The sequence below is a fragment of the Pan paniscus genome, chromosome 15, assembly GCF_029289425.2.
Source record: "Pan paniscus chromosome 15, NHGRI_mPanPan1-v2.0_pri, whole genome shotgun sequence".
In the NCBI taxonomy this organism is placed as follows: Eukaryota; Metazoa; Chordata; class Mammalia; order Primates; family Hominidae; genus Pan; species Pan paniscus.
In genome coordinates, this window is record NC_073264.2 from 100,325,587 (window position 1) to 100,347,877 (window position 22,291).

Genomic DNA, 22,291 nt, shown 5'->3' on the forward strand with positions numbered 1-22,291 from the left:
ACTGGGCTGAGAACCACTGTTCTAGATCACACTGCTGCACAGGAGCTAAGAGAACTATAGGGCTCTCGTGCTGTGATTTCCTGTCATCCTCTCGATGGGCTTAAAGATTTGGGTCAGGAAGAAAATGGAGAAAGACCTTCAATTTGCCCTTGGAAATAAGCTGTCCATCCCCCACCTTTAAAAGACACAGAAAAGGACAAGGTTTGGAGATCAAGTTAAATGTCCAATTTATTTTTATAACTTGAAACCAGAACAAACTTGGTTTTGAACAAGCGTACAAATGAAATGGCAGACACATGCTGAACTCAACATTGTGACATTAAGGAAAAAAAGAGGCCCAAAATCTTGTACAGAGAATAAAGGAACAATAAATATTTTACTAAGCCATATTGAAATGACCTCCTGTCATCTCAACATTTTATCCATAATAAAAAAAAGTGCCTGTTTCTTAAACAGAGCACAAATACCAAGCAATAATAAATAGTTCCAAACTTGTAGTAAAAGACAAAACCTCCAAGTAAACAACAAAAGCTCATACAATAAGTAATAGAAAAGGTAATAAAAATATTTTGCCTTGCCAGTACAAATGCAAACAACTTAAATCAATGGGACTTTGCTTTGCAGGGCTGAGTTACAAGGAGCACCAAAATCACGAGTTTGCCTGTGTTCCACGAGACCTTCGGCTGACGGTTACTTAGGACCGGGATGAAAGGCTGATTTCCTTACTTTTCACATTTTGCTTAGAGTAATTCAGTCTCCTTCTCTCCCCATGAAAGACCCTCTAATGGCAAGTGGCGGGTTCCAATTGGGGGCAACTTTGAACAAAGTTGTGGCAGTGCGGAAACCGGCCTGAGGTCGGCTGGGTCACCCATGCTAGAGGCCTCTCTCTCAGGATCATCTGCTTCCGTGTTGGTTTTTTAAACACAAAACAGAAGCAAAATTCTCTCTTCTCTGCAGTCACAGAGACACACAATGCCTGTGCTTTGGGATGGCTTAGTCCTGGCAATCTGGTAAGCTGGTGAGCACTGGCTAGCTGTTATGACTACAGGAGGACCAACCTGGAGGCACTCTAGGACCTCAGTGGGGCATCCAAAGGCAACAGCAGCCCCTGGATCTGCAGGTAGGAAACTGCAGTAGGAAACTGAAATCTCAGCTTTCTCTCCCATTCCCTCCCCCCTTTTTTTAACTTTGCAAAGGTAAGTGGCAAGGAGGAAAGAGTGCATCGAACAGAAAAGCTTCTGCATTTGGTAAGGAATTGCCCAAAAGGATGCTTGGTTATACTTTCATAACCTGAAATAATGGTTTCTTACATTTCCTGAAATAAAAAATGGCTTCCTGATATTGGTATTTTATTTAAAAATGCATTATTCCCTCATCCAAAAGACCACCACTTTATCTTAAAGCTACTTGGCTTTACAAAAAATAAAAATAAAATAGAGGATTAGGGGAGGAACAGAGATAGGAAGAAAAGAAATTAAATAAAAAATGAAAGAAAAAAAAAGGACCAATGGAGGATGAAGGATGGAGAGGAAACGCAGGGGAAGGAGAGAGAACGAGATATGGAAAGGCACCAAATTCATCCCAGGCCCTCGCATTCGGAAACTGACGGAATGTAGGTTTCAGAGAGCAAAGCAGCAAAGCAGGGAAGAAAGACAAGAGGCCAACACTCTCCATGGCACGAAAGGTCCTGGCTGTGATGGAGTCTCCTTCCTGAAATCCAATTTGTACCGGTCTCAACAGCAGGTCACTTCACCCGGACCCAGCTGAATCACCAGCTCCTTTTATGATATTTGTGTTTGTTTCACAATTTCTCAAGGACTAAAGCAGCTCAGTTTGCGTTGCTTTCTGCTGGTAAGGGCGGGAGAGGTGGTGGTGGTGACCGCCACAGGAGTGATGGTAGAGAGGGAAGATGTTCTCTCGCTCTCTCTCCTCTACATCTGACATCTTAGAGATGGCCTCTTAGAGAAAGGGAGGACAATGAGGAATGTTACTGACATCTTTACAAAAACTGATTTTTTTCCACTCAACACAAATAATTTCCCATCCGGTCTGCTGTGGCCACACCAAGGAGCCTTGATGCAAGGTTCGGGGCGTTCAGAGAGAAGCCCAACACGAACGGTTCTCTGTGTAGGCCAATTCCGACAAAAAATATATACAACTAAATGATTTGTGAACCAAAGCATTTAACTACTTCCTTTTGTTTCTTTTTCTCAAAGGTTGTCAAACAACCCTTTTTCTCCTGTACAATAGGACTTAACATACAAATGGTTTTTTTTTTTTTGCAATATTTTATCCTGCCAAATTAAAAAAATATATTATGGCAGCCTGTTTGTTTTTGTTTTTTTTTTCTTTTTATTTCCAAATTCACTAACAAAAAGGTACATTAAATCCCTTTAAAAGGACAAGCTTACAGTTAAAAAATTACGAGCTCCAGTAAAAATACAGCAAGTGCCTACATCATATGAACCAACCAATATATCCATTCCAGAGGGTGGCGGGAAGAGAAAAATAAGTACAGGTCAGAAATGTGATTTTTTTTTTTCTGCAAAGCAATAACAATATTAAGCACTTTTTTTCTACATACTTTTTCTACATGGTGTAGCAATCCCCTTTGAATCCCCAAATACAAGTTTCTATACATTTTTTTTGAAATAAAAATTCAACACCCAAGGCAGAAAAAAATTTACTAAAACTCCGACTTTACAGTTACTGTAACAAGAACAAATTTATAGACCCACCATTTAAATTTTACTGCAACATTTTCAAGGAAAAGAAAAGGGTATTTTTTTTCTTGTTTTGTAAAATGCCCAGGCATTCTCGATTATTACAAATACTGGTCCACTTTTACAGTAATCAAGAAATTTTAATATATATAATATATACTAAAACCCCGTCACCAAAAGAAAACAATATACACGCGGCCACTGTGGCATTTTTGTATAACCTATTAAGCAAACTTTGAAAAAAAAAGATCGCTCCAACACACATACACACAATTTTTTTTTTACCCTTGTATGTACCCAATACTGTAAACGTATTTTTAAGACAGAGTGCACTAAATTTAACTTTAGAAAAAATTAGCCGTTGTTCCTGAATTGTTTTTGTTTTGCTTTTCATTCAACGATATCAACTTGTAACTTGTGTCACTTGAGTTTTAATTCAGCAGTAAATCACCTCCACTCCATATCTAAGCAGCGTTGTCCCAAAAACAAAAGGGGCTGAGGATAATTCAGCTAATGGATGTCCAAGGTTGTGCTGGGTTTATTTCTTCATTTGATTGGGTCTTATGGCATTTCATATCCTCTATCTTCAACCAGAATTTTTTTTTTTTTTTTTACTTAAAGTAAATGTGGCTTTGTTAGTTTCTAAAGAATGTACTTTTCCTGTTTTACTTTTTTAAAAAGTCTTTTCATTTCAAAAAAAAAGTTTTGCATTTGTCTCAAGAGACTCAAATAGGAAGATCAGTTTTCAAGGCACTCACATCAAATTGAATGGCAGTAGAAAAACTGTCCTATAAATTATTATTTTATTTTGTTCTTTATAGTGCCAGTATTGTGAATGCCACGCTTAGCAATACTGACACTCAATCTCAGCTGTCCCTTACAGTTTAACCCACCTCTGGGCCAAAGAGAAGAATATGCTGCAATTTCTTGTTTAGAAGCCATTTAATTTAAATGCAAACAAAAGCTTTAAAGTGCGGGTCAACAGAATTCAAATGTCTAATCTTAACAGTTCAATATTTAGTACCTTCCAACCTAATGAGATAGGAAAAAAAAAAAAAAAAAACCTGGGAAGTAGCGCTGGGCACCTTCTGATGGAACTCATCCCCTGCTTTTTCAGTAAAAGAGAATAGAAATTTGCAAGATCCCCACCCCACCCATCCCTACAATATCATCAGTGTGCATTAAATGAGAGAACACTAACTTCAATTAATTAGGGCATTCGTCTGCTTGGGAAATGATGGATGACCCCTTGTAGCAACATAGGATTTGAGATTTATGTGGTGGGGGTGATTTAAAAAAAGAGAGAAGCCGTCAAGCCAGAAAACGCCTAAAAGAACACCGCTAGTTTCTTCCTGTGTCACTGCAGGCCACCCCATCTCCCCAAAAAGGTACCCTCAGCCCATTTTATGTAGCCTAATCTACAGCGAATAGCAGCCATGGCACCCCAGGGCACACCGACAGGATAGTATCTGCTGGTCATGCACAACCTCAGAATGCTGTCGGGCCATTTCCCAGAGGAGCCCTCCAAAAACCCTATCTCTGGCGGCGCTGAGTCTGTGGGGTGCCTCCCCCAGCACCACCACTCAAGGTTTCCCTTATGTAATATGAAAGCCGAAATCAACACAGAAAAGGCCGCTTGACTCGGGACGACATGAGTGCTACATCTCCATTCCAGTTCTGAAACAAAGTGCTACGACTTGAAAGATTGTTATCCGCTGTACATCCACACCCCCCACCCCAAAAACAAAAACCAAAAAAAAAAAATTAAAAAATAATTAAAAAAAAAACTGCATGCCACTTTTTATTTCAGGACAAAAAAAAAAGGAAGGAATGAAAAAGTAAACAACTTTAAAAGTCATTTGAGTGTTGGCTTCTTCACAAGAAATTACACATGCTTAGCTTAAATTTCAAAAAAGCAGCACCACCCCTCCCCCCAAATTATAATTTAAAAGATATGCTTCCCCTCTAACATTGCTTGCGAGTCATTGCTCAGGCTACTACCGGGTTTAAAAAAAAAAAAATAAAGAAGGGATGGATACCCAACAAAATCTCTTAAAGGAATTCAAACAGAAAAAATAATAATAAAAAGTACCTGCACATGCCAAAAAAATTACAAAACCCAATAAATACAGAAATTATTGCACAGTTAAAAGGCTCCACAATTTGTACTGCCTTAATCAACCCTCGGGTTTCCATAGGACTTCGCAGACACAGGTTAGGTTGGAGTGCCGCCTCCCCTGGGCCCCGGGGACACGCGGGGTGCGGGGTGGCGGTGACACGGAGGCAAGTCAGGTCAGCATTCTCTCGGTTGGCAACGGTTCCACTGTACAGGTGCGGGGCGCCGGGGCCCGCGCGCTTAGCTCCTCTCGGCCTGCTCGATTTTGACGTCGTTAGTCAGCAAGTGCTCGCCGTGCCACTTTTTCATGTGTTTCTCCAGGGTGCTGTAGACGCTGAAGGGCATCTGGCAGATGTCGCAGCGGTACACCTCCTTGCCGATCTGCCCGTGCGTCTTCATGTGGCGCGTGAGCTTGCTGCTCTGCGCGCACGCGTAGTTGCACAGCTCGCACTTGTAAGGCCGCTCGCCGGTGTGGCTCCGCCGGTGCACCGTCAAGTTGCTGCAGTTCTTGAACACCTTGCCGCAGTACTCGCACGTGTCGCTGCGGCGGCCCTCCTTGGAGCTGGGCCGCCCGGGGCCCGGGCCGCCCAGGTGCGGGGTGCTGCCCCCGCTGGCCGTGCCGCTGCGGCCCGAGAGGCCGCCGTCCAGCAGGTCCCCGGGCGGCGTGGAGAAGCGCAGGCTGCCGTTCTCGGACGAGTGCTCGGACGACGTGGCGAAGGGCGACTGTCGTGCGTCCGTGAAGCCCAGGAAGGGGTCCTTCATGAAGTGCCGCGACGCCGCGTAGCCCACCAGCCACTGCGAGTACACGTTCTCGGACGGGATGAGCGCGGCGGGCGGCAGCTCCAGGTCCTTCTCCACCTTGATGCGCTTGGCGGCGCTGTTGAGCCCGGGGCTGGGCAGCGGCGCGGGCTTGCGCGGGAAGAGCCCGGGGAAGGGCTCGGTGCCTGGCGCGAAGCCGCCCCCGCGCCCGTTGACCGCGCCGCCCGCGCCCGCGTCCCCGCAGCCGCCCGCGTCGTCGTCGTCGCCCGCGTCCCCGCCGCCCGCCGCACGCTTCAGGAAGGCGCCGCGCTTCTGCTTGTCGGCCAGGAGCTCGCCGTACTGCGGCAGTGCGCCTAGGCCCACGTTCTCCATGACCTTGCCCAGCACCAGCGCCTTCTCGTCAGCCAGCGCCTTGGCCGCGCCGCCCCCCGCGCCCGGGACCCCGGGCACCCCCCCACCGCCGTTCTCGCGGTTGCGGCTCAGCTCCGAGTCCATGCTGAAGCTCGACTCGGGCCGGCTCTCGTTCTCCAGTAGCAGCTCCTCCTCCTCCTCCTCCTCCTCCTCGTCCTCCTCCTCCGGCTCGTGGCCCAGCGACGGGTCGCTCTCGTGGTGGCGGAAGTCGCCGTCGGCCGCCTTGAGGCCCTCGCCCGCCAGCTCGCTGGTGCCGGGCTCGGGGGAGCTGGCGGCCGAGAGCCCGTCGTCGGAGCGGCCGGCCAGCGAGCCGGCCTTGTGCATGTGCGTCTTCATGTGGCGCTTGAGCTTGCTGGCCTGCGAGCACGCGTGGTCGCACAGCTGGCACTTGTAGGGCTTCTCGCCCGTGTGACTGCGCCGGTGCACGATGAGATTGCTCTGGAACTTGAAGGTCTTGCCGCAGAACTCGCACGACTTGCTCTTGGCCGGCGGCTGCGGGGGCGGCGTGCCGCCAGGGGGCATGGGCGGCAGCGGCGGCGTGCTCAGGAACGGGGACTTGGGGCTGGGCTGGAAGGGGTTCAGGAGCCGGTGCATAGGGTTGCCGCGGCCCGGGGACACGGGCGGCGGCGTGGAGCTGTTGCCCGCCAGCTCGCGGAGCCGCCGCGAGAAGTCCATGGCGGGCGAGTCGATGGCCATGGGGTTCAGGCGCATGACTCGGTCGAAGGCACTGGGGTGCTGGGCGACGAGCCCCATCTCCTCGGCACTGAGGCGGTGCGGGTCCAGGTGGTGGCGCGGCGGGGGACTGAAGAGAGGCGGCGTGCCCGGCAGGCGGCCCTCGCCGAAGCCCGGGTGGTCCCGCAGGATGGGGCCCGTCATGCGCAGCAGGTTGAAGGGGTTGCTGTCGCCCAGGAAATTCATGAGCGGGGACTGCGCCACGGCCTCCGGCCCGAGCGGCGGCGGGATGGTGAGCCGCGGCGTGAGCGAGCTGCTGGCCGGCCCGGGCTCCAGGTAGATGCGGAAGCCGTGCGTGTTCTGCGCGTGCTGCAGCAGGAACCACGCGCTGTTGAAGGGCTGCTTGCATGTTGTGCAAATGTAGCTGGAAGGCTCATCTTTACCTGGGGAAACACACGGACAGAAAGGCAGAGACAGCGTGAGAAGCGGCAGCGGGGCGCGGGCACCGCAGGGCCACTGGCCTGGGGGACGCGGCCCGGGCTGATCCGGGATCCCAGTGCCCTGCCTCACAGGGGCTGCAGGGCCGCTTGCAAGCAGGCCCGGCCTTGTCTCCTCCTGGCTGGGGGGCCGAAGACGCAGGGTCTGTGGGCGGGCCGCCCTGGCCACCCGGGCGCCAGCGACTTACTTCAATTGTGTAAGACCCGCCTTGCTCCCCCAAAGGAAAGGGATTCTGATCTCCATTACCTCCGAGGCCACGGGAGATCGTGTTTGTGAGAATACCATCCAGTAGTAGGAATTCTGTCAAGGCTGGACTGTGTAACAGCCCTGGCAAATGCCAGCCCTCCAGGATGCTCCACACCCGAAACCATCTAGGCCAGGGCTTCTCAGTCAAGGCACTACTGACATTTACATCCTAATTCTTTGGGCGGTGGGGGCTGTCCTGCGCATTGCAGGATGTTTAGCAACATCCTCTGCCTGCACCCACTAGACAGATGCCAGGAGCATCCACCTCCCCCAGTTGCGAGGACCAAAAGTGTCTCCAGGCCTTGCCAAATCTTCCCAGGGAGGGGGGCAAGATCACCGACCCCTTTGAGAACAACCAATTCTGATAATATTTGATTCCAGGGAGTTATACAGAAACACAAATCAAACTGTACTATCCTGCAAACTTTTTTTTTTTTTAAGAGAAATAGCTGCAATACCTCTGCAACATTTGCGATTTTTAGCTATAGGAAATTCTCGTGTTTCCTACACCACCGTCTGTGCAGAAAGCACTGTACACCTGAATATGGATTCGTAGGAACAGAAGAAATTTAACATGCTGTGAAGACCCGCTACTACTGTGACAGCTGCCCCCACCCCGTGTCCTCACACACACGCCCAAACACCGCTTGGAATTCCACCTCCAGACCCTAGGGAAGGCGGGGGCACACTGGCCTAAATGAGTCTTTCAAAGTCCTCTGCCAGAATACTAAGCAATGAAAGAACATCCTCACATCTGACAGGGCAGTCAGGATGAACAGTGGCAAATGCTGATGTGTTAGCAACTGGCTCTGGTGACACGGGCAGCAAATTGTAGCGAACACTCGTGGTATGGAGCCAAAACGTCATCGTCTGTGTCCATCACTGAGACAATCACAAAATGGAGGCTGAACATTTCCTCCGGAACCCATCCTGCAAGTGCCCTCCTGCACCTGGGGGTGAAGCTCGCCGCTTTTCCAGTATGTACCTCTCCTAATGCTCTGCATAAAAGAGACGGTGCAGACAGGACCCATCTTCCAGCATTGCACTCACTAGCTGGGGATGCAAGAGGAACAAGAATCCCAGCTCAGATCCAGCAGAAGACATGGCATGCGAGATCTTGAAAGATCCCTTTTGTTTTCTCAAACTTTCATCTACCTGGAAGATTTTAACACAGATGCTAAAGTACAGGAGCAACAAGCTCTGGTGAAGTCAAACGTGCAAATGAATGACCCTTCCCGATATCGGTAAGTTGCCATGGGAAGTGGAGAAAACAGTCCCCTGTCTCACCCTCTCCACCAATCGATTACAGGCCTTCTGAAATCCTAGGCAGACAGCATTTTTGTTTTCCACCCACTAATTATGTTTCTGGAAGGCTGCACTCTTAGCAGTGTTTATAGGCACATAAACTTTCGTTTGGAAACCATCTTTTAAAAATCGAGTGACTCGGGGACCAAATACCCTGAATTCCATCCAAGGGCTTCAGTCTTGAGTGTGGCCTGTGCCTCTGCCTGAAACTGGACTTGCCAGTTTCTGAGGGGCTGGGACCTCCCCAAGACATCCCATGCCTGCAGCATCACAGAAGGCTTCGTGCTGTCCGAGGGGCAGGGTGGAGACTCCCCCCGCGACCTCAGAACCAGTTGGCCCAGGACACCAACACTAGAAACCGAGCCACGCTGTTACAAGTTTGGCATTACATAGGGATTCTTTCCCTCTCCTCTCCCATTCTGTGTGTTTGGTGATGAGAAGACGGTGGTAGGGAGGACAGAAATGAAAAAGGAATTCTGAAGTTCGGCCTCATCCCTCTTTTAAAAACAGCTCAAGGAGCGCCTCTGAGGCTGTCTTCTTTCTCCAGGGTGTCTGGGTCATTTCCCTCTCTTAGTCATCCAGGTAACTCAGTTCTCCCATGAAAGAGCCCCTGAGGGGAAACCTCCCCACCTAAGATAGGGCAGGGACGCCTTCCCAAGGCCCTGGGTGGCCGCGATTCTCCCTGTAAGGCCACCCCAACACCACAGCCCTCCTGCTCTGTGCACTCTCGGCAAACAGAGGAAGTGCCCAGCTTCCCTGGTTCTGTCCTACACTTATTAGTGATTGTACTTGGGGAACAGCACGCCTTAGCTCAGACAGCCTCATAGGAGAGCTGGCCAGAAGCCATATTTAGACGACTCCTCACACCCTTTTTGGGAACAAGGCAGAATAAATAAGTAATAAAAAAAGAAGCTAGATAAACGTCCTTTTCTGACACAGGAGCTAATCACACAAATGAAGTGCCCCTTGCTGCAGGGTTATAGATCTTCAAATTAAAGATCGTTCCTGTACCCTGCACCGCCCTTCACCCACTCTAATTAATCAATTCACAGCTTTCCGTCGCTTTAGTTCCTCATGTTTTCAAGTCAGGCCACCTCCCTTCCCCCAATCTCTTTTTCATCATCTCTGTTTCCCTGGGAAGTGCTCCAAAGCACTTCCTGTTTCTTGATCTGGGTGGCCACAGATTTTCTAGAAAGTTCCGTGGCTGGTGAGGAAAGAACATGGCTATCAGAGGAAAATGCAGAGCGCTTAGGCAGGCCAGCAGTGAAGGCGGCTCTACAGCCGAAATGGCCAAGTCACAGGTTTTTCAACTCAAAAGGGCAGTTACTGGAAGTCAGGTAGCTACAAGTGCTAAAGAGCTCAAGTGTTTCCACTTCTTGTTTGTTTGTTTTAAATGCTTCTGGCTGGGCACAGTGGCTCACGCCTGTAATCCCAGCACTTTGGGAGGCCGAAGCGGGCCGATCACTTGAGGTCAGGAGTTCAAGACCAGCCTGGCCAACATGATGAAACCCCATCTCTGCTAAAAATACAAAAATTAGCCGGGTGTGGTGGCATATGCCTATAATCCCAGCTACTCAGGAGGCTGAGGCAGGAGAATCGCTTGAACCCGGGAGATGGAAGTGGCAGTGAGCTGAGATCGAACCACTGCATTCCAGCCTGGGCGACAGAATGAGAATCCATCTTAAAAAAAAAAAAAAAAAAAAAAAAAAAGCTTCTAAAACTAACTTGGAGCAACATAGGGAGGGCATTACCTGTCCGTAATTCACCATCAGGTGAGAAGAGCGATGTTTATTCATCAGGCTGGATTTCAGGGCCACCTGTCCTGCCTGGGAAGCTCTTACTGGACCCGTGTCCGTGAACCGCTTTGGTTCCAATACTTCCCTCTGCACAATGGCAAGATTTCACTTCAGGCGATGGCCTCCAGTGCAGGATCTGAAGCCTTCCGATATCCTAAAAATCACCCAGCCCTCAGAGGCCCACCCTAGACAACTTTCTTTCCAGTTCCCCCTCCCTTCTTTTTTTAATAAAATGTTCATTTCCTTATTATCACTCCATGGTTATCTCTTGCCCAGAAGTAGCCCTGAGCATGAGGCTTGCTCACTTTTAGAAATGGAACAATGTCAGAAAGTCTTTGAAGAGCCACTCAGAACATTTTTCTATTTGAAAACTCGCTAAATATTTTAAACACATGGCACACAGTCTTGGACGGCTCATTTTTAAGTGCAGCAAAAGACCCCTGGTGAGCAGGCTGCTTCTGACTGGGGGCTGGCCCACTCCCCTTCCCAGGACCAGATGTTTCCTGGCTGTCACCCCCCTCCAGGAACTGAGGGCCACCTGCCCACAGGTGAGCTGGAGGCTGCACTGTGGAGAGGGGTGACAACTTTATGCTAGCGGCCCAGACAGGCTGCTGAGATTCCCACTGATAGGTCAAGGCCTAGATTATTTAGAAGCGATTTACCCAGCAACATCAAACCTGGCCTACAGACCTAGAAACGTCAGCTACACTTTGCTCACTAAGTCACGGTTGGCGACTCAGACCCAGGGCCTCGTCTTCCCTTGCTTCTTTCCATCCTTCTTCCTTTCTCAGACATTTTTTGTATCCATTGACAGAAACCCACACTGGATCTTCTTTGCTCCACTGGCTCTAGACAGAGCCCCGGGACATCTTTCTCAAATGCAATACCCTGGGTCATGAGAACCCTGGACAACAGCAGTGCGTCCATACCCCTCTGCCTTGGTGTTCGCAGAAGGAGGAATTCAGTCAATTCATTTAACCTCTCTGAGGCTTGACTTCCTCATCAGTAGAATGGGAATAATATACCTGGCTCCAGAGAGGGCTGGGGAGACCGAATGAGCTCCTGTATGTGGGCACAGCCTATAAATCGCACATGGCTATGCAGGCGTTACGATGGGGTTTGCACGTTTTGTTTTTTTATTATCCATCCTTGTACCTGGTCATGGATGTTTCAGGGATGACTTTCAGTATAACTCCAGCAATAATGAAACCCTGGAGGACATTTAATGCAGCTTGCCTCATGCATTAGAGGTTCTAGGGAAGCAGAGACTTGCAAACATTGAGGAAACATCGTTTTTTATTATGATGCTTGGGAACCGACGTGCAGCTGGACTCCTGCAATGAAATGTGACTCTCCCTCTGCCATTAGGCTTTTTTATGAGCATTTAAATAATTGTTCCTCCTTATTAAGCTGGCTACTCTAATAATACCAATAAAGGTATCAGAGATGTTCAATAAAAAACACACCTTTAATTGAAATTATTATCCAATGAAAAGGCCATAATTGATAGGGGTTCTCCTAAGGCCAAGTGATACCAAAGGGAAGGGCATTCCTGCCTGGGTGAGATTTAGTGGCCCACTGCTGTTCGAGAAGGAGCAGCAAGGAGACACCCTCTCGACTCAAGCAGGGCCCGGGGCGATATCCTGAGGTTGGGGGGCTAAAGTAAGAACTGGGTTCTGTCTTTACAGGCCCCTCTACAGCTTGCAAAAACATTTTACACTAGGCGTGGCATTTCCCATGCATTCACTCACACCATCTTTTCTCACTGTGGCCTCAAGGGGGGCCAGGCGAAAACTGCATCCCAGCTGGCACGCGAGCAAACTGATGCTCAGAGAAGCAAAGTGGCACGGCCAGAAAGGGGCAGGCCACGCTCCTCCTCAGGCTTCCCGACCCCTGAGCAGGGCTCCAGCCCCGCCTCGGCACACAGCACCACCTGAGGCATTTATCGTCAGGGCCTGTTTCACAATGAAAATGGCCACGAGGGAGGTTCTCCCACCACGCTGTGAGTGTCCTCCCAGTGGAAGGCACTGATGATGTCTGACTGGAACCCGGTCAGGTCCACCACAGGCCTTGACCCTGGAGAGGAGAAGGGGAGACATTTCACAGAGCGAGCAAGCGAGCCTGCTGGGTATGACACGTCACTGGGGACCTCGTGAGGCAGACACCAAAGTGGCCAAATCCAGGGATGGGAAACCAGATCCCAGGGCCCCCTGTGGCAGCTCCCTTCCCCGCTCTGGACTTCAGGGTACCCAGTACCCAAGGAGATGGCTGGTTTCACCGGCCAACCACTCAGTCCGCCTCCAGAATCCGTCTGCTAAAGATGCCGTCTCCACAGTTCCAAAATGATCGTAATTATCAGTGTTATCCCTCAGATGTGTAGATTCCTTATTCATTTAAAAACTATCCTCTTTCATGACGTCAGAAAGGAGATGTCCATTGGGCACCGCAGGGGTCTATTTAAGTTTCGTGTCTATATCATTCTGGGCACAGCCATCTGCAGAATTGATAACCATCCCTGCCTGTTCCAAATGCATTCCGTGAAACCTCAGCTCTCTCCAAGACAAAGGCGGAACTGGGGAAATAACACTCACAGTGGTAACAAGAAAGCTTTATGAAATCCTTACCACCTGCCAGGCCTGAGCTAAGCACACCAAGGACCTCACATGCTGCTCCAACAACCCCTGCAGTACCCACCGTCATGATGACCATTTTACAGATGAAGAAACTGAGGACGGGAAGAGATAGGGGATCCGCCTGGGGCTGCACAGCTGCCCACGGTAAAGCCTGTGCTCTTGTTATGCTGTTCTGATAAACGCTGGGTCAGAAGAGCAGCAGACACACTCTGGGCAGGGATGGGGCTAGCTACCTGGGCCTCAGTATTTTACCTTTCATTTCAGCCCACGTACTAACAAAAATGTCAAGATGTGTTGCTTTTGGCTAGAATTGCAGTAACTCCATGAAATCATGCTGATTATCTCATGGCAAAAATAATAGATGCCATTTAGAAGAGAAAAACCTTTCAAAGCAAGTGGCCCACTGAGGGGTGTAAGTGCTGATGGTAATAGCAGTGGTACTATGACCAATAAGACATGGTCTCCTCTGGTGGTAATGTGCTGAGCCAGCCTCTGGCTAAGAAAGCCACTGCCCCCACACCAAGGCCTGTGGTAGACATTGCCAGTTCATCCCCGCACTCTCCCTCCAGGCCTTGGACTCCTCTTTAACCCCAGGCTCCAGGCAGTCACTGCCAAATAAAGCATGCCTGCACCTCTTTGCCATCCCTGGATCTCAGTAGATGTAAATCCAGTAAATGTGGGATCAAAATAGATTGGGCTGAATGAGCTTGGTAGCACTGTGTGTTCTGCTGAGAACTTTGTCTACATCTGACTTTCATTAATTCACTGAACAAACAGGATCTGGGCCCCCTTCATCTGCTAGGTACTATGCTGGTAGCTAAGGGTGCAGCTCACACTCCAGGGGGAGACAGGGAACCCCCAGTAACCACTCCATTATTTAATGCAAATTATGAGTGACGCTAGGAGAAGTTCAGGGTGCTGGGAGAGAGAAGAATTCAAGGGCTTGACTCAACTTGGGGGTTCAGAACCCACATGATGCCAGACCTCCTACCCACATCACCTCATTCAGACCCCACCTAACTCTACACACGGTGACCATTGACCGAAGAAATAAGGGAAGCCCAGAGAACTTGGATAAGTTGCTCAAGAAGAAATTATTGACCTTAGCTTATTTATTTAAAATTCATCTTCCAGACTCCAAGCTCCTTGAGGACAGGGACTGCGCCGGTCTTGGGGACTGCTCGGACACCAGCCTGCAACATGGTGACTAACACAAAGTTGCACTTCAGGACTGCCAGCGGCCGAGACATCCGACAGACCAGGAGTCTTCTCAGCCTCCTGCCAGCACGAGCCATGTTCCTTTCAGACCCACTTCAAAGCCCAGACACTTCCGGCCAAGTTGCTGGACATCACAGGGCTTCAGGGTCCTCATCCACACAGGGAAAACAATACCTGCCTTCCTGGGTCGTTCGCTGTAGGATGAGGGCTCGTCGTGGTAAAATACCCCAAATAGGGAGCCACATACAGTAGGCACTGGGTACACGGGAGGTGACAGAGACTGGAACTTGGGACTTTCTCTGCGTTTTCTCATGGTCAGCGTTCCTGAAGTCCTACCAAGACAAGGACCAGACCTGGGAGGACACTGCAACTCCACAGTGCACATGCCGCCCTCCACACCGGGCCCCCTGCAGAGAGCAGAGCTCCACTCAGCACTCTCAACAAAGGGCCTCTCTTCCCCAGCAGAGAACACACCCAGCACTGCCCCCACCCCGAAGCCGGCTGCATCCCAACCACCAAAGCATGCCAGAATCCCAGGGGACTCCACACAGAACCAAGACAGTATGCCACCACCCACCCCAGAACCAGGGACAGATCTTCCCAAATCACAGAGCTGGTGGGGCCTCCCTGATACCCAGGACGATGTATCAGGCACCCCAGCCTTTGGGATCCGGTCCCACTTGCTGCCTGCCTTTTGCACACATCCATGAGCTGCCCGCTCGCCCTCTCGGTGCCTCCCTTTGGGCAGCGCATTTTCACACCTCCATGCCCTTGCCGGTGCCATTCCTGCTTCCTGGAATACCTGCCGTTTATTCTCTCCCCATAAAATATCCTTTCAGATCCAGCCCAAGTCTAATCCCCTCAGCATTCCACAGCATTGTATTTAGATCTGCTTCATACTGATCACCATACTGAACTGTCATCTTTTGTCTTTGACCTTGGTGTGTTCAGCATGGCTACAGCCTGCACGTGCCAATGTTGGCCTTTTGCTCTCAGGTGGATGCTCACAGCCACTTTGGAAAGTGGGTTTTAACCCAGGTTCTCTAGAGAAAAGAAACTAAGTCTCATCACAGCTGAGTGAGGGGCCCCAGGTCACAGGGCTGGTAAGTGGCAGAGTCAAGATGCACACCCGGGTCCGTCTGACCCCAGAGCCTGTGCTGGGTCCAGACTCACAACTGGCTGCCCCTCACACAGGGATGGCAGACCCTGCGGTGACCAGCCCCGGGAAGGAGCCTGAACCAGCCCTGTGCAATCATTCCGCCTGCACCCAGGATTGCCAGCAAGCCAGCCTGGGAGGCCAAGCTGAGGCCTTTGAGGGCAGGAAATGGCCCAGAAGAAAGAGGCTGCACACAGCGAGAAAACCTCGCTCACCCCATAGTGTTGGGTGACCGTCCACTTACCCTCATGGGACCCCTGCATCAGAGGTGAGCTGTGCAGCTTCATCTGCCTGGACTTAATTCAGGCTTTGAGAAAAATCCTAGGAAGCTGGGCCTACACCCCTCAAACAAAGAGCCCCAGCATTCCCCTTGACAGCCAGATTTGCACAAAAACGCCAGTGAGTCTTGCTTTCCTCCCTCAGGGTCATAGGTGGGGGTCGGGGAGTGGGAGTGGGTTAAACTGTAGACACAGAGAATTGTCAGACAACGCAGAAACCTCAAGTGACTTTTGAGCACCTGGGGAGGAGGCAGGCAGCAAAACTACATGATGAGGCCGGGCGCGGTGGCTCGCGCCTGGAATCCCAGCACTTTAGTAGGCCAAGGTGGGCGGATCACCTGAGGTCAGGAGTTGGAGACCAGCCTGGCCAACATGGTGAAACCCCATCTCTACTAAAAATACAAAAATTAGCTGGGCATGGTGGTACGCACCTATAATCCCAGCTACTCAGGAGGCTGAGGCAGGAGAATTGCTTGAACCCAGGAGGCGGAGGTTGCGGTGAGCTGAGATCACACCACTGCACTCCAGCCTGGGTGACAAAGTGAGACTCTGCCTTAAAAAAAAGAAAAAAAAAAAAAACTATATGACAAGTAATGTTCAAGCCGGACACAGAGAACCGGAGGTGCCCAGGCCAAGGAGGGAAAGGTCCGCAAGGTAGGGAGCTGTGTGAGCACACTCAAGGTGCAGGGTGCTGGGCCACGCGACGGAGAAAGCAGCTCTGTTTGCTGTAGAATGAGGCAGTTCGGGGGAAATGGGAAATGCAACCGGAGAGGCCAATATATACCCAAGAGCATTCCACAAAAGGGGTCTCCATCCAGTGCAGGCCTGGCTCATTCCACAGGGCTGTCCTCACTCCCACACACTCGCCCTCCTGACCCAGGGTAAGTGTTAGGTGTGCAGAAGACACCCTGCTCCCGAGGTGCTTTCCCAGGGAAGCCCTGGAAGAGTATCAGGATGACCCAAGACCTCACTGCATCTGGCAACCCAGAAATGGTATCGTTACAGCAAGAAATGAGAGCACGGCTTCACCGTCAACTTCTCAACAACATTTATTCACTTGTTCCTTCCTCCCTTCCTTCACAGATGCACGATGTGTCCACTCTGTGCCAGGACCTATGCCAAGAGGAGGGACACACAAAGAAATGAAGGTCTGTCCTCATGGAGCCCAAAGTCTAGAGCAAGAGGCCAATGACTCCAGGAACATCTAGGCAGGGTTCAGGCCACTCAGTCACTAGTGAAGGGTGTGCCAAGCAGTGTGGAACCCAGAGGAGGGAGAGGCTGACATCCTGGGGGGACCAGGAAAGATTCTCCGAGGAAGAGACCCTGGTGTTCATTCAGAAGGGAAAATAAGAGTGCATCATGCACAGTGGCTCACGCCTGTAATCCCAGCACTTTGGGAGGCTGAGGAAGGTGGATCACCTGAGGTCAGGAGTTTGAGACCAGCCTGGCCAACACGGTGAAACCTCGTCTCTACTAAAAATACAAAAATTAGCCAGGCATGGTGGCAGGTGCCTGTAGTCCCAGCTACTCGGGAGGCTGAGGCAGGAGAATTGGTTGAACCTGGGAGGCAGAGGTTGCAGTGAGACGAGGTCACACCACTGCACTCCGGCCTGGGTGATGGAACAAGACTCCGTCTCAAAAAAAAGTGCATCATGCAGAGAAGGGAGGGAAAGGGCATGCCTGACAGAGGTACTGCATGCCCAAAGGCGGAGGTGGGACTCCAGACTCAAAGAAAGGAAGAACTAAAGGTGAAATTGAAAAGGAGGAGGTTCTGAAAACACACAAGAAACTTAGCTGGATATAGAGCAAATTCCATTGCTGTAAATCCCATCATAGTGAAAACTTTCCTATTTTGTCCATGAAAAATTTCAAGCCCACACTCAAGGCCTACGCAAGTCAAGAACTGTTCAGTATAAGGGAAAATCTCAATATAACAAAAGGATGCAGGTGAACCCTTCAGAGGACCACCCTTCCCAAGCTGCGAAATCATAAGGTATAAAGGAATGAAACTTAAAATCCAGTCTATGAAGATCACTAGCAAGGAAGGTGGCTTCTATGTTACCCTCTCCAGCAGGAGTTCAACGATTCCAGCAAGCCTCACATCTGAATACCCTAGGCCTGTGAATCCACCTTCAGAAACAAGACAGTCCAGGCTGTTGGTGGAACAGGGAAGTATTAAAACTGAACTATGGCTGCATGCACCCGAGATTTCCCAAAACAGTCTGTGTTTCAACCGTTCAATTCTTTGGTTAGCCCAGGTGTGCAGTTTCAGGCTCAGGAAACAGCCACCCAACCCCAAAATAAAGCAACATTGCCAGCCACAGGGGTATCACGGAACAGGGTGAAAACAGCGGTGTCTGTCAGTAAGATGGAAGAGCCAGGGCAGGACGCACAGAGCAATTTTCCATGTGGCAAGTCATCTGCAGCATTTGTGAAAAGCTACAGCACATTCCTAGAGGTTGTCTTTAGAGGTCCCCCCTTCGGATAAGGCACTGAAATCCACTGGAAATAATAAAGAATGCGTTGTCAGAGTCCCTTGAAATCTGCTTTCTGTGAACTTCCCTGAAAAGGGCCTACGCTGTTCCGGTGGGTTTTGGTGGGCCGATAGCTGAGCTCACTTTGATGGTGACGTTCCCCCACGCCGCCCAACATGAGAGTTTTCTGAAAGGATTCTAGAACTCTGGGGACAGGAATTTTGCAGAGAATGTGAAAGAGAAGCACAGAGCAAACCATCCTTATCATTTAATGGACAAATAAAGAGGGAGTTAGGAGATAAACAGGCAAAAAAAAAGAAAAGCCAGGAGTCGGCTGCAGGTGTGTGAGCGGGGACCAGTGTGTAGCTGTTTCTCACTCACACGTGGGATCTCAGTCTCCCCAGAAGCACCCCATGCAGGCCTTCCTCCTCCTCCTCCTCCTCCTCCTGGAGACAGGAAGTCTCCCCTCTCCATAATTCACGACTTCCTTCACCAGGCAAGCCTCCATCTTTCCTTTCTTTAAATCCACAAAAAATCTCGACATTCCACCCCAAGAAGTATGGCAGAGCAGTAAATCTCATTTTAATGGAGTGTACGTTTAGCTCCAAGGAGATAATTGACGTTATGGAGAGCCTCGACACCGAGTTATATAGGTTAGCTAATGCAGAGGGGACTCATTACTGACACACTACAAACAAGTAGTAATATATGTATATTGTTCTGAGTGGCGTTAGAGCAAAAGTGTTCCGGTCCGCGGGGATTGATAAAGCACAAGAAAACAGCAGATATGCACTTGTAAATTTGTCTCATTTGTCTCTGAAGTTAAAGGTTATTCCCTTGTTCTGAATTTGTAATAAAAACATGCTAGCCCAGGGTTTGTGGAGAATGTTTGAATATTTAAATTGTGTATAATGATAGGCAATTATAGGGTAAAAAACTGGACCTTATGAATGGGGGGAACACTGTTTGGATCACCAAGTGTTTTCTTTTATCTTTAATGCATTTTGCAAGTAATTTCCCCCCAGTGGGGTTCAGAGACCATTACCCAGTCCCACAACCACTAACCAGTAACTAACCAAGCTTGGGTTTGCCCGGGTGGATAGGCTCTTTTCCTTCTTTTTTCTTTTCCTTTCTTTTGTTAGTTTTGTTTCCTTCGATATGCAGAATACATCTCTCCAACCAATGGCTGGCCTGGGGCTGGGGCTGGGGCTGGGGCTGGGGCCGGGGCCGGGGCTGGGGCTAGGGCTGAAACCGTGGCCTCTGTCCCCAGCAGGTCAGTTCGTCTTTCTGGGGAAGGACAAGGCTGGCCATAGGGAGAGGTCTGAGGGGCAGGGTGTGAATTTCCTCTGCCCCCCCCAGTGGGCTCCCTTCTCCCCAACCCTCTCCCGGGAGGAGGGCCAGGGGCTGGTGGGGAGCCCCAGCTGTGCCACCGGCTTGGGGCGGGGGGTGGCGCTGCGGCTCCCGCGGCTGGAGCCCAGGTGCCCGCCTGGCCGAGTCCGCTGTCGGCCCAGGTTAACCAACTGCAGTGCTAGAGTAACTCCAGCCAGCTTGTCACCGAGCACAAAAGTCATCAGCCAGTGAATGTTCTTTTCTGCACCACAATTAAGACGAATCAATACGACGTGCCACAAATGGTATTTTACTCTCAATAAGAACTCGAGCTGAGTTTATTCAGAATATTTTAGCGCTTCCCCGGGGGATTTTGGGCCGACGCAGATGGCAAATAAAGTACTCAGCCTAAGGCTACAGCACATTATGGTAATTCTAATGTCAGATGTACTTTAATATACAGCTCTATTTAATCACCCCATTATTTCACATTTCCATATGAAAAACCTGCGGCACTTCTGCGGAGCTTTGCCTCTGCCACCGTGCCAAGCTTCCTCCAGCCGCTGCTGGCTGCCGGGACGTGGTCATCTCGCCAGGCACAGCCTGACACTACCGAAGTTTCCGGGTGCCCGGATGCGCAGCCGAGCTGCCTGGTGCCGCTAGAACATCAGAGGACTCTAAGATGCACCGAACGCCACCATGGGCGGTTATGGAAGAGAAAAGCTGCACGCACACTACATGCACACACACATGCAAGTTCACAAAATGCAGGGGGATGTGTGCGTCCACGTGGGCACACACGCACACCCACACACACAGTGTGCAGGAGAGAAACTAATGTCGACAAGGAGTTACACCCACGCTCCTAACACGGCCCTCTCCAGACACCAACACCCCAGCCTGGCGGCTACTGGGTCAGCAGCTGGATCCAATCACAACGCTGGCTCCAGCCTGCGGCCCCAGCAGCTGTGCCCATTGGTTCTCCCAGGACTGCCCCCCACCCCATGAGGGCAGGATAAAGGCATCATCCACACCAAGGGGCAGAAGGAGGCCAGGCTGATGACAAAGCCAGAGGGGAGTGCACGAGGTAGAGCGGGGGATGAGAAGGGCTGGGAAACTGCTGCCCACACTGTGTGGGAGCACCTGGGGCAAGAAGGCCCCCAAGATGACCCTTATCGGGGACTATGGGCACTAGGGAATGTGAAGCCTAGAGGTCCAGGCCCAGGGGAGGTGGAGTTCTGTGAATTCCAAGTGGCAGGAGCACCTCAAGGCTGGCTGGGCTGGCCCGCAGAAGCAGGGGTGTGGGCCGAGCCCAGGAAATCACTCTCAAGGCACTCCAAGAAGCCCAGCACAGCACCTGCTGACAATCCAATTCTAGATTTCCCAAAGACGGGTTTTGCTGATGGATGCAATGACACCTGGCACCTGACCCTACTGGGTGTCCCAATAATGAGCCAACATTTAAAGCCACATAACATGATTCACAGAAACAGTTACAGCATGTCTTTAAAACAAGGCACTTGGGCCAGGCGCGGTGGCTCACGCCTGTAATCCCAGCACTTTGGGAGGCCAAAGCGGGCAGATCACGAGGTCAGGAGATCAAGACCATCCTGGCTAATACAGTGAAACCCCGTCTCTACTAAAAATACAAAAAAACTAGCCGGGCGTGGTAGCATGCGCCTGTAGTCCCAGCTACCTGGGAGGCTGAGGCAGGAGAATCGCTTGAACCCGGGAAGTGGAGGTTGCAGTGAGCCGAGATGGCACCACTGCACTCCAGCCTGGGCGACAGAGCGAGACTTCGTCTCAAATAGAAATAAATAAATACTAATTTTTTTAAAAAGGCACTTGCCTGTGCCTTTGTTTTGTTTTGTTTTCTAAGTGAAGTCCCATTCCTAACAATGGGGAAAAAAATCTCTAAGGGAAGGAGGGAAGAGGAAGGAAGGAAAGGAGGGAGGAAGGGCAGTAAAACTGAGAAAGTTCCAACACACACTGCCAAAACCACTGGCAAATTTCTCAAAAGCATCCATTCACCAATAAGGCTATCAGTAAGCTAATTCTAGAAAGAAGAGTTGTTCTAAAGCTCGGCATGGGAAATATTTCAGAGAAAAACTGCTCGACTGTTTGAAGGTACAGATGTCTGACCTACCTGGCCATTCCAACTCCTACAGGTGCGACTGTGACAGACAGCTCACCACCTCCACTCCCACTGCCCGCTTCGGCCACACGGGGGGGTCACCCTCAAATTAGGGTCATCCTGTTACTTCTTTTTAAAATATGCTTTGGGGGTAAAATCTAACAATGGGAATTCAGTCCCAATTTTCAAGGAAGGCCTTTGATTCCACTCTTTTATTATTGGTTATTCTTGAACCTCAAAATAGATACTAATATTCCCCCAGGCCTTTTCCAGGTTGTTGTCAGTTAGAAAAAAACAGCCTAGGACAGTGGTTCTCAACTGAGGGTTGTTTTGCCCCTCCAGGAAACCTGCGGCAATATTTGGGGATATTTGTGATTGTCAAGACTGAAGGGGCTTGGGCTTGGGGTGCTACTGGCATCTAGTGGGGAGAGGCCAGGGATGCCACTGCACATCTACGATGCACAGGACATCTCCCCAACAAAGGATGAGCCAGTCCACATAGCAACTGTCCCAAAAGTGGGCAGCCCTGGGCCACACCCGTCA

The 22,291-nt window shown here is 50.3% G+C and overlaps 1 protein-coding gene across 4 annotated transcripts in view; it reads right to left on the minus strand.

The window, feature by feature from the left end:
• Positions 1-210: 210 nt before the first annotated feature.
• BCL11B (BCL11 transcription factor B) overlaps positions 211-22,291 on the minus strand; it is a 103,212-nt gene continuing 81,131 nt past the window's right edge. For all 4 annotated transcript variants that reach the window (XM_034938101.3, XM_034938099.3, XM_034938103.3 and 1 more), the window contains one exon: positions 211-7,124. In XM_034938101.3, the coding sequence (XP_034793992.1) occupies positions 5,080-7,124 (2,045 nt within the window). In that variant the 3' untranslated portion in view covers positions 211-5,079. The remainder of the gene's footprint in view (positions 7,125-22,291) is intronic.